Raw genomic sequence first — 18113 nt, 5'->3', positions numbered from 1 at the left:
GTGACACCAATGAATGCCTAGGGATTGTAGTTAGACTGTGTCTTATTGGAGATCGCCTTTTGTGCCGCACAAATGTTACTTGCCACTTATCAGCCCAAGCATTTTGTTTCACAGTAGCAAGTGCACTCTGGGAACATATTCAGGTGCTGTGCCTTTGCATTGCAAAACAGAAAAAAATTGAACTTTTCTATTTTTAAAGAAATATAGATACCAAAAAAACCAGTTATACGAACACTTCAACATTCTGAGAAACCGTACAAATTATTCACTAGTTTTTGGGGTGTAGCTTCGCTCGCTGAGCTGTAGGTTTGATATCCAGACGTTTCATTACCTGGCTAGGTAACATCATCAGTGGCGATCTCCAAGTGAAGCAAAGCTGTTGTCTCCTGCTTTCTATTTCTATGTTTGTCCTGGATGGGGTTCCTCGGGTTTGTGTTGATGTCATTTCCTGTTCGTTTTCTGAGGGGTGGATAGATGGTATCTAGATCTATGTGTTTGTTTATGACGTTGTGGTTGAAGTGCCAGGTCTCTAGGAATTCTCTGGCAAATTCACTGACCAAATACTTAACTACACCAGCAACCATACAAACACACACACAAACGAAGCTGTATCAGAACACTATTCTAATGAGCCACATCACACTGCAGCACAGACGAACTTCGGAAAACAGAGGAGAACCAGCGATACAACGTATTCAAGAAGAACGGATACTCAAAAAGTACAGTCCACAGGTTCCACAAGAACAAACCACGACAAGCAGACCAAACACAGCCAGAAACCCTAACCACCTTACCATACATCAAGGAAGTTTCAGAAATGACAGCCAGACTACGAAGACCCCTCGGAATCCTAGTAGCACACAAACCCGCCAACTCTCTCAAACAAAAACTAACAAACTTAAAAGACCCAGTACAACCCATGGACAAAACCAACGTCATCTACAAAATTCCATGCAAGGACCGCCAGAAACACTACGTAGGACAAACAGGAAGAAAGTTAGCCACTAGGATACACTAATACCAGCTAGCCACAAAAAGACACGATCCTCTCTCCCTCGTAGCCCTACACACGGATGAAAAAAAACACCAATTCGACTGGGACAACACATCTATCCTGGGACAGGCTAAGCAAAGACATGCCAGAGAATTCCTAGAGGCCTGGCACTCCAACCACAACGCCATAAACAATCACATAGATCTAGATACCAGCTATCAACCCCTCAGAAAACGAACAAGAAATGACATTCACCACAAACCCCAGGAACCCCATCCAGGAGAAAGATATAAATAGAAAGCAGGAGATAACAGCTTCGCTTCACTTGGAGGTCGCCACTGATGATGTTACCTAGCCAGGTAATGAAACGTCTGGATATCAAACCTACAGCTCAACGAGCAAAGCTACACCCTAAACCTCAACCTGAGCTACAAACCTTCACAAACCTTGCAAAAATCACTAGTTTTTAATTTATTAAATAAAAATCTTAAGTTGGAATTAGCCAGCAAAGTCTATATGTAGGCAAATCGAAAAGGTATTCTCATTAATCAGAACATTCAACACAAACTGTCTCTCCTGAAATTCTTTTCTGCTCCTGTGGTGATGCTGCTCCTTTATCAAGGTTATTCTGTCCTTGATTTTATTTTTGAAAGGAGTTGTAAAGGCAAAGGTGATGAAATTTCTGAACTGACTATTTTAATGGCTAACAGATGCTGTCTCAGTCAACATTCAGAAAAGGCTTTCAGGTTATTTCTTAAAATACTCATACTATGAAAAGGGAGTGGCCAGTTCTCCCAGTTCAGGGTTGATTCTAGTTTTGAGTTAGTTTTAGCTGGGGACCCAAAGAAACAGTTCCATGCTGATCCTCACTCACTGACATTTCCCTCCTATAAGAACCTGTCTTTAAATTTACCTTTTTGCCAAGGGGTGTGTTTATGGGATGCTGCAGGAAATTGGACTTTGGCAAGGGTTTGTTAAATTGCATTTTCGTGTTGGTTGGGTTTTCAACTAGTTATGTTATTCTAAATTTGGTTTTCTTTTGTTTGTGTGTAATAAATTATGTTTTGTTTAAAACCAAGTAGTTTGGCCAGCTGCAATGCTCCTGGAATATTGACCTGCTTAAAAGTACTAGAAAAGTTAGGTTCTGGGTTACCCATTTTAAAAATGTTTTGAAGAGGTCTGGTCTGGTCCATAACAGATTGGGGGCTCCTTGCAGGATTTGTTCTATAATTCCAATTTTGGTTGTTGGACTCAAAGGCAGCGAGTGCTAGGTGTTAGTGTCTTTTGTTCCGGCTATTGAATTTGATTGGTTTAAATAGTGCTTGGTGTAGTAATGGCTCTTTCAGTCATTAAAAGTTTTCTAGTAGTGGAAGAAGTGACTTTGGGGGTTTTACAAAAGGTGAACAAGGCAAAGCTACAGGAATTGGCAGTCAAGCTGGAGTTGGTGTTACCTTTGTAGGTAAGAAGAGATAATAACAGCAATACCTCAGCATTTAAATTTGCTGGAATCGCCATCGGAATCTTGAGATAGCTAAAATTCAATTTAAAATGAAGCAGCTTGTGTTAAAGGCAAAAGAAAAAAGAAAGAGAAAGAGAAATGAAACAGTTTGAATTACGATTAAAAGCAGGGGAAAGAGAAAAAAAAACTGAAAGCCTTTTTCTGATTGTTGACGTAGGCAACATCTGTTAGCCATTGTTAAATTGGTCAATACAGACATTTCAGCACCTCTACCTTTACAAACCCTCAAAAAAAACAAGGACAGAATAACTTTGTTAAAGGAGCAGCATTGTTACATTCCTGATGTATAAAAGATGCCTTTTGGTTAGCATAAATCCTTCACACTTAATCACTTAAGTACTCCAACTTTGTAAACCAAAATGGTTAAACATCTGTGGAGTTTTAACCATTTGCTTTTAATAATGCAAAACCACCAGACAAATGGTACAAAGAATATCTGCAGATCTTCCATCACAGTTACAGTGCATGATTTGGAGAACCCTTGCCAAAGTCCAATAGTACAGTGCTTTTAAATAATAGGGCTCTCATTCAAATTCAGAAGTGCATAGCAACTTCAATTGTCCACAAACTTAATGTAAGAACTGGAAGTCTATTTCAATAATCAAGAATTGGTGCTTTAGACATTATATCCATAAAAAAACACATAAACAGTGCTCTTAACAAAACAAATCAGATCAATCAAGACTCCATTTTAATTGTTAAATTGTTAAAATTGTGTTATAAACCCTGAATTACCTACGAATACTATTGTATCCTTATAACTACATATTGAACCCATCTCATTTGCACAGAACATACCCGTACTAGGCAAGTTAATTGGGAGCGGTTTGACACACATTTCAGCAGTTAAAAACGCAATTCTCAATACTAGTATTAAAAAAAATCATGATTTAGATTTTGTAAACAATGGCAAATCATTTGCAAAATTTATGCAAGGAACAACTTACCCCAACTAGCAGTTTCACATTTTTGAAACTGTCAATCACTGCATGGTTACAGCCATCTGTGTGTTTATCCTCAGTGTGAACATATTTGATCTTGATCTGTTCCTTTAGCTAAAGAGTAAAAAACAAATTTTAAAACTACTGCCATCATAGACTTTCCTGCCATATTAAGAGGTAGCATTATAGCATTTAAAAGTCTTGAGGTCTTACTGCTTTTGTTGTATCAAAGTCCATTATCTCAATTGCTGTAAGAAAAAAAAACACAAATGACAAATAATTAATGAAACAGAAATATCATATCAGTAGCAGATCAAATGAGTCAGTAGATCTAATCTCTAACAATATTATGATGAACAATGATTCACAAGCACACATGGAAACCCAAGGTATACAAGAACATTGGGTAGAAAACCCAAGATATGGTGGCAAGAGTTTGGTAGTCAAATATGAGGAACAATTTGAATAAGATTCCAGGGTTCAAAAGGATTGCTAAATAAATTCTCACCATCTGGAAGAATTGAGAGTTATGGGGTCAGGAGTACGGGGCAACCATTCATTCACAGAGTGACCAAACATGAATTCCCCAGTTCAGAATTCTGGGAACATAGGAATGGTGCGGGGAAGGGAAGAAAAGAATAGGACAGAAGAATATGGGGCACAGCTGCAGATGTATCTATCACCACATTATCATTTCACCATCCCCTCTAACTTACCCAGAGTCCTTCAAAACTATCAGGCATACTCATTCTTTCTTTCTCCCTCACCTTCACCTTCCATTTATGCATTTCCAATATAAAAGTGATGTCCAAACATTTGGGAAGGGCTTATTGGTGGAAGTGCATCTCAAGACTTATTGGAGGAGGCATGGAGTGTATGGAGAGAATGGCAACAGTATGATAACAGAATGTTGCTCATAGGCTGCAAGGTTTGGAGCAGGGCTTCAGGTCTAAAGAACAGTACAGAACTTCTCTTTACTTGCGCTCTATTTCATTTAAAACAATGAATACTTGCATTTTCCAAAATAGATTATGAAGAAGAAATTAAAATGCTCAGAAATATGTTCACCATACTGTGAAAACAATTCTTAACAATCAAAACAAATTTAATGTATAGCTCAGCTTGTCTGCAGTCAGGCAGATGGGGTCTCTAGAAGCATTGCTTTCAATTTTATCAGTTTCTACTATAGCTATTACTTTTGAAGAGTCAGGAAAAATATGAGAAGGAAAGATTTACAAATGTACAACCTTAACGAAATCATTCCTCAGAGACCAGAATCCTGTCATGAAGTCATCCTTTATTTATACATGAAAAGTCCTTGCCTCTGGCACAGACTCATCAGAGTCTACATCCAGTGTCAATCTCTCACTCCTCTTTCTGTCTGCCAGCCAGGTCTCCCTGATTGGGGCCATAAATCCATTCCAATTAGGGAACTTTTATCTTGATGTTCAGCTGGCTAATCTTGTTACAATCACTACATCCCTCTCTGAGTCCAAGGACATAGGCCAGTCTTTTTTTCTTGGAGAGCCTCCTGGGGCATTTTAGCATCGGATCAGATTCTTCTGATCAGCATCTGATACGGCCAGGATGTAACGCACACAAGCTCATCTTTTGTGCCAGGAATGCCTTAGTAGGAATTCACTCTTCTTCTGCTACCAAAGGCATCTGTGATGTTCATCTCGATTTCAGAAGCCACATGCTTACCTGTAGGGTGAACCTAAGGGTCTTTGCAGCCTTTCTGACTGTTCTGAGGTCAGAACACATTTTGCTCCCATGCCATTTAAGAGTTCATGGTTTCAGATGGTCCACGTGCTTGTTAAAGACCATTGCACTGACCCAAACCTTATACATCACTGATCCCAACCTTATGTCAACTACACCTTTAACCCATGCAGGGCCACCTCCTTAGTTCTTACACCAAATTCCCCGTCACAAACTGTCTCTCTTGTTGGCTCGACCCCTGGGTCCAGTATCGGCGTTCCTGTTGCCATTTCATCCACCTCCTCTCCTGCTCTCTTCCCACAGATCTGTGAAGATGAGATTCAACTCTACTAGAGATTTCACTCCAGTTGCATGTGGGTTGGTTCTGTAATCCAATAACAATGATGACAATTTGATATCTAGTGAGGTTGTGGTTGCCTTCAATGTTTGGACTGCTCTTTCTACCAGACCATTGGATGATGGATGGTATGAAGTTGTCCTTATGTGTCGAATCCCATTCAACTTTAGGAAATACTCAGATTCCCTTTTGCAAGAAATGACTTAAGCTCCTGAACAGACTTGGGAGTCGGGCACCTTTGATTGCCCTCAATTAATCTTCCAACAGGTGTAACCCAGTCTTGTCAACTCTGTAGCCCAAGTAGGTCACTTGGAGGGCCTGGAGCACACATTTAACCTTCTTCGGGATATGCCCACTTCAGAAAAACATCTAAGGACTATGTCCACATTCTCTAAGTGTTCCTTATTAGTATTCCCTGTTATTAACACGTCATCTAAATAAATGGCGACCTGAGATAGTCCTTGCAAAATGTTCTCCATTTTCCACTGAAAAATTTAATAGCCCACATGGCAGCCTTGTACATTGGTACAAACCCTTAGAGGTATTAACTGCAACATACTTCTGGGAATCCTCATCCAACTGCAATTACAAATTAGCTTAGCGTATGTCCAGCTTCGTGAAGGAGAGCCCCCCCTGCCAGCTATACATATAAATCATCTATCTGGGGAATTGGGTACTTATCCAGATGCAAAACGTGATTTAATGTTTATTTAAAATTGCCTCAAAGGCAAACCGCTCCTTCCCGCCAGACTTCAGTACTGCCCATTCCGCAAATTGCATTGGTGTAATTCTTTCACTTTCCAACTTTCTAACCGTATTGCCTCTATTTTTGCCTGAGGGCAAATGGCATTGGGAGAGTCTTGCAGAATTGAAAAATTGCTTCTTGGTCAACATGCAAGGTGGCCTTGGCTCCTTTTGAGAGTCCCTAGACCTTCCTGGATGAATCTGCGTATTTTATTGGGACTTCACTCAAGCAGCCATTTTCAAATTGAAAAATATTGAGCCAAGCTTGACGAATTTCTCTCAACTAATTTCACCCATCAAGGTTTGGCCCAGAGCCCTTTAGTACAAATCAGTGGTAAATGAACCAGCAGAAATGAAGTTGTACCTTAAATCTGCAAAGGTTCCCCTGTGGAGGTTCTCAGCCTAGGCAAGGTCTTGTACAAACTTAAGGGTTTGAGTCCAAAGCAAATTTTATTAAAGACTAGTTCTGCAACCACTGGAGTGGCCATGCTGGTATTGACCTCCATTAGAACTGGGTGACCATTTAACAGTAGCCTGCAAACCTGGAGCATCTCGGAGGGCGAAGGTAAAATGTGCATGGCAACACACCCCTGCTGCAGGTTCTTCTTACAATTCACACAATCTTAACTTGGCATTTTATTGCTGCTCCTTCTCTATCGATGAGTCAAAATCGTGAAACCTCTTTTTCTTTTATATTCCAAAACAATTTACCATGAAAATAAAAAAGGAAAATTCATAAAAACAGATTGTGTCCCCCTTTGCAAAGGATGATAAGCATTTCATGTTCCACTATATCTCGCTTCCAGTATTGCTTTTGCCACAAACAATTTTAAATCTTTACGCAGTATTCATTCTTCTCTATCTTCCAGACATTCTTGTTGTGCAGAACCTCATCTACGAGGTTTCAATCTTATATCCAAATTTTTCAACTTTAGTTCTTAACTAATGAGAAAAATCCTCTGCATTGTTATTATCCTTGTAATCTTTCAAGACATAGGCATCTTCATCTAAGCCAGTTCAGCCTTCAGCAGGGAACTCCTTGAACTCAACGTCCTCGTCCAATAAGCCAAGGCCTCCTGGCACCTTCCTATCCAACACGATTCAGCAAGAAACTGAGCTCAAACATCTAACTCAACTCTGGAAAAATGTTCACCGTACGTGTTGCAGTGATTTGAAAAAAGGATAATACAGATAGGCAAAATTTGCTGGATTTACCAGTGACACCCACATTCCATGAATAAATAGTAAAAGTAAACTCAAGTTGGGACAGGGAAATGGAACAACAGAACTGGGATGGGCATAGAAAGAACCAGCTAGAATGAAGACAAACTGAAATATTGAGAATAAATGGTCAGATGTGGCTAGAAGGTGAAACAGCAACATGACATAGAAGTGCATGCTGAACTAAGACTCAACTTGATATAACTAAACAACATTAAATCAGATGAATTTGACAAAAAAATTGCATTCTTGAAAACAATCTCTTATCCAATAAAAGAGACTTACACCTTTAAAATTCACACAATAAAATATTGTGCACCCTTAAAAATGTATTTACATCGGGATGATAACCAGAATAAAAGATTTGTCTTTACATTGTCCAACAAACCTTTTGAAGATTCATAAGTACTACAAAACGTATAAAAAATATCTACCTTTGGAATGTAATAAGCATTTTCTCCATTTCCATTGCTCAAAAATTCATTTCAATCCCTCTAATCCAATTTCTGCCACTTCATGGCTTTGTGCATAGGAAATCATGTCTCACTAACTTCATTAAGTTTTTTGAAGTAACGAAGAGGATTGATGAGGGCAAAGCAGTGGATGTGATTTATATGGACTTCAGTAAGGCGTTCGACAAGGTTCCTCATGGTAGACTGGTTAGCAAAGTTCAATCTCATGGAATACGGGGAAAGCTAGCCATTTGGATATAGGACTGGCTCAAAGGTAGAAGACAGAGGGTTGTTTTTCAGACTGCAGGCCTGTGACCAGTGGAGTGCCACAAGGATCGGTGCTAAGTTCACTGCTTTTTGTCATTTATATAAATGATGTGAACGTAGGATGTATAGTTAGTAAGTTGGCAGATGACCCCAAAATTGGAGATGTAGCAGACAGCGAAGAAGGTTGCCTCAGAGTAAAACAGGATCTTGATCAGATGGGCCAATGGGCCGAGAAGCAGCAGATGGTGTTTAATTTCGATAAATGTGAGGTGCTGCACTGTGGAAAGGCAAATCAGGGCAGGACTTATACACTTAATAGTAAGTGCTGAGGAACAAACAGACCTTGCAGTGCCGGTTCATAGTTCCTTGAAAGTGGAGTCGCAGGTAGACAGGATAGCGAAGGCGGCATTTGGTATGCTTTACTTTATTAGTCAGAGCATTGAGTATGGCTGTACAGACATTGGTCCGGACACTTTTGGAATATTGCATGCAATTCTGGTCTCCTTAAAACAGGAAGGATGTTGTGAAACTTGAAAGGGTTCAGAAAAGATTACAAAGATGTTGCCAGGGTGGAGGGTTTGAGCTGTAGGGAGAGGCTGAATAGGCAGAGGCTATTTTCCCTGGAGCATCAGAGGCTGAGAGGTGACTTCATAGAGGTTTATAAAATCATGACGGAAATGCATAGGGTAAATAGACAAGGCCCTTTCCCTAGGGTGAAAGAGTGCAGAACTAGAGGGCATAGGTTTAGGGTGAGAGGGAAAGATTTAAAAAGGGATCTGAGAGGCAACGTTTTCACACTGAGGGTGGTGCGTGTCTGGAATGAGTTGCCAGAGGAAGTGGTGGAGGCTGGTATAATTGCAGCATTTAAAAGGTATTTGAATGGGTATATGAATTGGAAAGATTTAGTGGAATATGGGCTAAATGCTAGCAAACGAGACTAGATTAATTTGGGATATTTGGTCAGCATAGACAAATTGGACCAAAGGGTCTGTTTCCGTGCTGTACGGTTCTATGATTCTATGACAAGAATAATAAGAAACCCCATCAATTCTAAGTTAGTTAATTATCTTTGAATAGTTCCATGTCTACCTATACAATAACACGTATAAATATAGACTTTTTTTGTGAGTCTGGATATTCCAAATCTCCCAAAGTGCTCTTCTTATTTATGTGCCAACCCTTTCAGATTTCATCCACATGTAAGACACATAACCTGATGACATCCAGATTTCCTTATTAATAAAAGCTCTCAACTTCACAATCAATCAAGTGTTGAGTCCCTGTCTGACACTAAATAATGATTATACATAGTTTTCTTCAACTTCATACTGGGAAGAATGAAGCCATTTATTCTAACCTCATTCTTCCCCTCCTGCTAATTATCATCAACCACTGTTTTTGGTCCCTGCTCCAAACTCTGCTTCTTAGCAAGAGATTTCATCCCTCTCCCTGACAACAGGTGATGACGAAGCCACAGTTCACATCCTTGGTGTCACATTTCATCACGTGACAAATGTCCAACCTCACTGGTGTCATCATTAACTGTCTCTTTCTACTTCTGTAACATCACCTAACTGAGCCAGTTTCAGCTCATCTGCTGCTGAAACCTACACCCATATCCCCTCATCCGTGCCTACAATACCTCCAGACTCAAATATTTGAAAGTTCTCTCGACTAATCTCCTACATCTTACCAGTTGTGAAGTTGAGGCCTTATCTGCACTGTACCACCACTTTTATACCACTTTCAGTGAAAGAACCTTAAGTCATATCTGCCAGAACTCCTTTCCAAAACTCTTGCACATCTGCTCACTTTCTCTCCCTATTCTTGTTCTCTTCTGAAATGCATTGGAATATTGATGAAAATCCTACTTAAATAGTTTTTGTTTTACCTTGATGAAGTTTGGCAAGCTGAAGACATGAAACCAAGAAGAAACCGTTATGAGTTAGCAGGACCATATGGTAGGAGCCTAAAAGGAAAAATAAAATGTTTACAGCTTTGAAACATCATTGCAAAGCACAAGAACATCACCCTGGACAGAAATTTATAACTCCACTCCTCCAAGCAGTTAATCACCAGCTACAAAAAATGATTACTGCCTGCTTAACTGAAGCAAGCCAAGAAAGGAAGAAAAAGATCAACTAAGGAAAAAAAACAAATGGCTATTTCCTATCTCTGCAGCTTGTAAGACTGAAGTACAACATAAAGCAAGAGAGAAGTAAAAGAGAAAAATAGAACAAATTAACATAAATTGCATTCAGAGCAGAATTTTGAAAAATCTTAATCCGAAAGTAAATTCATACAAGTACAATAGATTGCGTTTATACTGCGATTTACAAAAGTAAAGTAACTCAATGTGCCTCACAGTAGCAATGATTATAATCTGAAACAAAAACAGAAATTGCTGGAAAAGCTCAGCAGGTCAGGCAGCATCTGTGGAGAAATCAGTTAACTGTTCTGAGGAAGAATCACTTGACCCGAAACATGAACTCTGATTTCTCTCCACAGATGTAGCCAAACCTGCTGAGCTTTTCCAGTAATTTCTGCTTTTGTTACTGATTTACAGCATCTGTAGTTCTTTCAGTTATTATGTAGTGATCATAATAAATTTTGCACAGTGCCATTCAAAAAATTCTTCGGACAAGTAAACAAAATCTTCGTCATAAACACAGGTTTCCAAGAGTTTCTTAAAAGAACAGAATAATGGAAGAAATACGCTGAGATTTACGGACGGATTTTCAGAACTAGTCACCTGAAAGCATAGCCAATTATGGAGTCACAAAAATTGTGATGTTCAAAAACCAAGAATTGACAGGACTTGTAAGTTTTTACCCAAACAAAGGTAGTAATTTTCTTTTAGGTCACAGTTCTGTTTTAAGAAAGGGAGTGATTGTCATTTGGAGACTAAGTACATTTAATTACTAGAAAAAATTGTATCACTGATCTTAATACTCCAAAGTAATGGAGTATCCAGCAATATCTTGTCTGTCATCAGAAAAAATAATACATGTTTGGAAGATTATCATTAAAAAAGAGATTACTTGTAATGGCTTAAATTAAATATATTGAAGAACAGTGGAAGAATTTTATATTGGTACTTCTGTGGTAAGAGAAAAGCACAGTGGAGGTAAAGCTAAGAGATGGGGGAGTCAAGCTTTAAAACCTTAGTGTTCACAAAAAATAAATCAAAGCTTCAGAATCACCTTAAAGAATGTTACCATTATTCAAAGATAAATGTTATTATAAAACTTTAGAACTCAAAACAGATACATCACAGATAGATCACACCAAGTACTCAGAAGAGAGTCAAGGAAAATAATAATTGCAGCACAGATCATCATTTTACAGACCTCAACTAGAAAGGAAAAATAAGGTGCTCAAGGACTTGAAAGTGTTGAATCAAATGTCCTTTTTCAAAACAAAAGGTGAAAATGAAATAAATTATAAATCAGTTAGTCTTACTTCAGCCGTTAATGAAATACTGAAGTGTGGAACGTGGTTTGAAATTAAACAACACAGAATTATAGGAAGGTACTAGCACAAAAAGAGGTCATTCAGCACATTTGTTTCAACTGAAATACTTGCAGAAACAAGAGCTAATTAAGTCCAGTTCATGCAGAGATTGAAAAGGCAAGTTGCAATGAGCAAACTTTGTATATAACAGAGGATAGACTAAGCAAATGTGGTTTAGGTGGATTTTTCAAAAACCATTTGAAAAAGTAACATCTAAGAGAGTTAAGTTAGTTATAAATGAATTTAAAGGGAATGTGGTCAACCAGACAAGATGGTTGCAAGAAAGAATGTAAAAGGTTAGTGGAAACAAAGTCTATCATAGTGGAGATGTGTGGTGAATGGAGATTCACTGGAGTTTGCTAAGTTAAAAGATCACACCAGGTTGTAGTCCAACAGGTTTATTTGGAGGCACTAGCTTTCGGAGCACTGCTCCTTCATCAGGTGGTTGTGGAGTATAAGATCGTAAGATACAGAATTTCTAGCAAAAGTTTACAGGTATGATATAACTGAATTCATACATTCAAAAAGACCTGGATTGTTTGTTAAGTCTCTCATCTTTCGAATGAACAGGTTAGTTTCAGTTCTTTCATATGAAAATCGCAGAACTTTTTTAAAGTTACTTTCTCAAGTGAACTTTAACAATTGGTATCATGTCTGCCCAGATAATGTATTTAAGGTGTGAGGTACCCTTTGTGAGACTCTCTGTGCCACAATGTTCAGACTGATTCTAATCTAAAAACAGACATGCAGAATCTTGCAGGGATTCATGCAGTTTTTGAGCAAAATAAGATGTAATTCTGCAAGTACAAATTCACCCCACAAACTTATATGTGTGAGTATATGAGAGAGATCTTGTGTATGAGAGAGGGTTACTGGGGCTTGAGTTTTATTTACTCTTGAGCATCAATTATCAAACTTAAATGATGTGAATTGTGAATCGAAGGAACAATGTCAAAATATGTTGACAATCTTTAATTAAAATCTGTGGTAAATTTGACAAGATCAATTGGAGGATATAAATAGGCCTCAGATTGGACAGAGTAATAAACATGAAAAATGCATTTGGAAGCAAGAAAAATAAAGGAAGTGCACCTCAAATAAGTAACGCTTTAAAACAGAGAAAGAAAGGGACCTTGACGTGCATGTTAAACAGATTATTTAAGTTATGCAAATAAATATGATTAAATTTGGAAAACTGAATCCTTGGCTCTCTATCCAAAAGTACAGAGCAAAGGATTAACATTGAACTTGTGCATTCCATCAGTTAGATCGACCAATGGGCACCAATTCAAAGGAAGCTTTAAATTGATGATTCTTGTGATAAGTAACAGTGTCCTTATCTTTGGGCTAGAAAGTTTGGGTTGAAATCCCACCTGTGTCATCACATGTCCAAACATGTTGATTAAAAGTATTTATAAAGCAACAATTCATCAAGTGCAACAGTGATTCTCTAAAGCATGATAAATATTACTATACCCGAATTACACAACAACAGAATTTGTAGATACACCTCCTTGATGATGCTCTTGAATAAATAGACATTGGGCAATAAAGATAAACCCCTGATCATAGGGGTTACAGGAAAACATAATATTGCTGAGCCAAAAAAATGATCAATTGCATATGTAAATTTTTAACTGATCACCTTTGCAATGTTTTGTAATTCACCAATTTATTCACACATGCAAGAGAACCTGGCTGATCTCAACCAGATACATATTAAAATCAGAAAGTGAGTTTATTTTAAACCTAATAACAAATCAAGTAATGGTCTGTAGCTCTTTAGAATTAGTTGTTCTCTCCAAGTTCACAATTAGATTCTAAACATACAATTAAATCTTGACTAGACAAAATGAACACAAAGCTCAGCTGTCATGTAATGCAATACTTCCTCTTCAACTTCTCAAGGGAAAATAAACTTAACAATAAAGTTCCTTTCATGAGCTTACTTCTGGACAATAGCAATTTTTAAAAAAAGTACCTGAATGAGGGGCTTCTTTCTCCAAGGTAAGGCTCAGGTAGGTCTTTCCCTTTGAAGAGTGTTTCATCAATGACTTCAAAAAGAGACAAGAAATTGTAAACAAATACTTTTTTGGGGAATTAAATGTTGTATATGGTACACTTGTGTAAACATGTAAATAAATAAATTAATGATAATTTTAAAAATAATGATCATTTACCCTTTTATTGCTAAGGAATTATTAAATGGTTCATTTCATGCTTACTAAAATAATTAGCAAACATTTATTAAAATAAGTCATAAAATAAGTCAAACTAAACTAAAGATGTCAAGACCAAGCATAATATGACACACAAATAAAACAGTCAAATTACTTTGCCATCTCAAGAATTTAAGAATCTTGAAAGCCTCAAACTATTACCCACCTTACAAAGATAACCTTTCAATTTGGGATGCTTGGTCAAATGACCACTTAATTATTTACAACTACATAACATCAACTTACGTTGGTTAAGAGTGTCTGTCTGGACTTTACATGTAGCAAATGAAGATTTCCATTTCTTTCTCCAACCATCAGAAATTGACCTTCCTGACAAAGTGCTACAACATCCACATCAGTGTCTATAACAGATTAAACAAAATAAAAATCAACCAACAGAAATTTAAGCAGTCACAAACAGAACAGAAACTAAGATGAGTAGGAAAGTAGAGTATTATGTTATATGCTCCTGTAACAAGGCAAATGAAGCAGCTCTTCAGAAATTGAAATTTCTGCTTTTCTGATCAAGAATTTTCTCCCTAAGCCTCTCCCCATCTAGCCTAATTTTCCCCCTTTAAGATGCTGCTGAAAACTCATTGGGTAAATATTTGGTCACCTGCCTTATATGGTTCAATATTAAACATTTGCCTCATAGCATTTGCATGAAGCACCTTTGGGCATTTTACTACTAAAGATGCTATCTAAACGCAAGTCGAGAGTGTCACTTGACACTCACAATACAAAGTAGTACACGCTCGGGCTGAAAAATTAGTGGGACTTCTGAGGAATGTTACCAAATCTAAAAAATTATCATTATAGCTTTATAGTACTATTTTAGTCTGGTCCTCACAGTTACTCCTGCTGATAGTTGTTCTGAATATCTACTTCCCTAAATCTCTATTGAACATTTGCAAGATTTTAAAAAAGCCAAAATAGCTAACAATACTCACCAAACTGGAGCTGCAACAGTACTGATTGACAAATTTGGTCCAAAAGCAAGACTGAGTGGTCCACAACAACCACACAACCATCAGAGCTGCAAAACGCATGAAGCTTGGGACTGACTGTTATCTAAATGACAAAAAGCAATAACAATTCTTTACAGTAGCTTTTAAAATTAGTAAAGTTTAAATAATTAAATAGTAATGATACTTCAAAATGCAGTATCATGTTCATTTGACATTAAAGCCAGCAAATGAGAAAGTATCTGATCCACTGCTTAAAAAGAAACACTGAACAAGCAGAAAATTTGGAATTTTAAAACGTACCAACAGACATTTGTTGGAGGTGAATCGTAAATTTCCTAACTACAGTGGACTTAGTCTACATCTTCGTTAAACAGCACTCAATGAATTTACTCCCAATTTGATTCTGAGCTTTAAATTGAATTATTTGATCTGTGGATTTCCATTAATGATTGTATTTCCAGATATAATTAAAACACATAAGGTGGAATCTTCTAAGCCCCTGAATAATTTGGGCATTGCAAAAAATTTGTACAAATCACATTAGATGTTCAGTGAGGAAATTCCTCACCATCAAGAGGAAAAGGCACCATTTTCCAACCAACTGTTGAATGGCAGCACAAGATTCTCACTAGCGAGCGGGAAGAGGTCAATTTCTATTCATGAACATCCTCATTGCTGTATCATCTCACTTTATTGATAATCAGTTTCCTATTAGAACATAGAACAGTTCAGGTCTTTCGGCCCTCAATGTTGTGCAGACCTTTATTCCTACTCTAAGATCCGTCTAACCTACATTCCCTTCATTATACTAACTTCCATGTGCCTATCCAAGAAGTCTCTTAAATGTCCCTAATGTATCTGACTCTACTATCACTGCTGGCAGTAAAGAACCTAGTTCTGACTTCTCCCCTAAACCTTCCTCCAATCACCTTAAAATTATGCCCCCTCGTGAAAGCCATTTCTGCCCTGGGGAAAAGTCTCTGACTATCTACTCTATATATGCCTCTCATCACCTTATATAGCTCTAACAAGTCACCTGTCTTCCTTCTTCACTTCAGTGTGCAAAGCCCAAGCTCACTCAACCACTCTTCCTAAGAAATGCCCTCAAATCCAGGCAACATCCTGGTAAATCTCCTCTGCACCCTCTCTAAAGCATCGACATCCTTCCTATAATGAGACGACCACAACTGACCACAATATTCCAAATGTGGTCTAACCAGGGCTCCATACAGCTGCAGCATAAGCTCGCAGCTCTTAAGCTCAATCCCCCTGCTAATGAAAGCCAACACACCATATGCTTTCTTAACAACCCTATCAACTTGGATGGCATCTTTGAGGGACCTATGGAGATGGAGCCCAAAATCCCTCTGTTCCTCACACTGCCAAGAATCCTGCCTTTAACCCTGTATTCTGCATTCAAATTTGACCTTTCAAGTGAATCACTTCACACTTTTCTAAATTGAACTTCATCTGCCACTTATTAACCCAGTTCTACATCCTGTCAATGTCTTGTTGCAACCGACAACAGCCCTCCACATTACCTACCACTCCACCAACGTTTGTGTTATCGGCAAACTTACTAACTCACCCTTCCAATTCCTCACTCAAAAAAAAATTCTTAAATTTTTATAAAAATCACAAAAAGCAGAGATCCCAGAACTGATCCCTGCGGAACATCACTGGTCACCGAACTCCAGGTTGAATACTTTCCATCCACCACCACCCTCTGTCTTCTATGGGCCAGCCAATTCAGTAACCAGACAGCCAGATTTCCCCGTATCCCATACTTCCTTCCTTTCTAAACGAACCTGCCATGGGGAACTTTATCAAATATCTTGCTAAAATCCAGGTACACCACATCTTCTATCTTCACAAATATGTTTTGTCACATCTTCAAAGAATTCAATAAGGATTGTGAGGCATGACCTGCCCCCCACAAAGCTATGCTAACTACCTCTAATCAAGCTATGGTTTTCCAAGTAATCATAAGTCCTGGTTCTCAGAATTCTCTCCAATACTTTATCCGACCACAGATGTGAGACTGACTGGTCTGTAATTCCCAGAATTATCCCTTTTCCCTTTCTTGAACAAGTGAATAACATTTGCCAAACTCAAATCATCTGGCACTACTCCAGTGGATAGTGAGGACGTAAAAATCATCGCTAAAGGCACAACAATCTCTTCCCTCACATCCTATAATAACCTAGGGTATATTCCTTCTGGCCCAGGAGATTTATCTATCATTATGATTTTCAAAATTTTCAGCACATCCTCCTTCTTAACATCAGTCTTTTCAAGCATATCAGTCTGTTTCATTCTTCCACCTGTTAAATACAAACTTGGCAATTCCCATCAAAAAAGTCAGAATGGTAACCGAGTGACTCCACTTGCTCCTCTGCATCTCCAATCACTGACATCTTGGGGCACACTCCACTGGCAATGAGTACACTTAACTCCGATCCAGCACAACGTTCAGGTCCCTGTCAGCGAAGTGGACTGCCAATCACTCTCTGTCCAACATGTCCAAGGCAAATGAAAATAACCATTCAGGGAAGGTGCAAGCTGCAACAATTGATCAGGTGAATGATTGGGCTTCAAAGGTACCACCTGTGCCAGGTATCCAGGAGGTGTTAACAATGGTCAGTACTTCTATCTGTGGTGAGTACTACAGGCAGGGTGCCATAGGGCTATGGTGCACAGATAATTAGGCAAGTGCGAGAAGGCAACACAAGAAAACTGACTAGGGCCTAAGAGAAACTCTCCATTAAACTTTCCAAAATTGACACTTAGCCAGTTTTTGGTGAAATTCAGTCTGTCAGGATTTTAAGTGAAAATTAAAACATTGCAGCAAACCAAATTACCATTGCTCATTCAACCAGTGATGTCACTCAGGCACACACTCTCCAAGAATTTACCGAATTACTGACAAATGGAGACACAAGAGGCTATCATAACTGAAATGGTTTTCTGTTTTTAATAGAAAAGTAATAAGCAATGAGTAAAGAGAGAAAGTGAAGACTGCTGATGCTGGAAAGTCAGAGTCAAAAAGTGTGGCACTGATAAAGCACAGCAGGTCAGGCAGCTGTGTATAAGATTATGAAAGGATTGGACACTCTGGCAGCAGGAAACATGTTTCCGCTGAAGGGTGGGTGCCGAACCAGAGGACACAGCTTAAAAATACGGGGTAGACCATTTAGGACAGAGATGAGGAGAAAC

At 38.3% G+C, this 18113-nt stretch overlaps 1 protein-coding gene across 2 annotated transcripts in view; it reads right to left on the bottom strand.

Moving 5' to 3' along the window:
- Positions 1–18113, bottom strand: part of kntc1 (kinetochore associated 1) — a 148561-nt gene that overhangs the window by 120281 nt on the left and 10167 nt on the right. For both annotated transcript variants that reach the window (XM_043715769.1, XM_043715770.1), the window contains exons 3-8: positions 14880–15000; positions 14176–14291; positions 13692–13764; positions 10089–10166; positions 3668–3702; positions 3461–3568 (exon numbers count right to left, since the gene is read on the bottom strand). In XM_043715769.1, coding sequence (XP_043571704.1) covers positions 3461–3568; positions 3668–3702; positions 10089–10166; positions 13692–13764; positions 14176–14291; positions 14880–15000 — 531 coding nt within the window. The remainder of the gene's footprint in view (positions 1–3460; positions 3569–3667; positions 3703–10088; positions 10167–13691; positions 13765–14175; positions 14292–14879; positions 15001–18113) is intronic.

This window comes from Chiloscyllium plagiosum, chromosome 25 (genome assembly GCF_004010195.1).
Source record: "Chiloscyllium plagiosum isolate BGI_BamShark_2017 chromosome 25, ASM401019v2, whole genome shotgun sequence".
Taxonomy (NCBI): domain Eukaryota; kingdom Metazoa; phylum Chordata; class Chondrichthyes; order Orectolobiformes; family Hemiscylliidae; genus Chiloscyllium; species Chiloscyllium plagiosum.
Note: the sequence above shows the minus strand (reverse complement) of the source record. Positions and strands in the feature narration are given on the sequence as shown.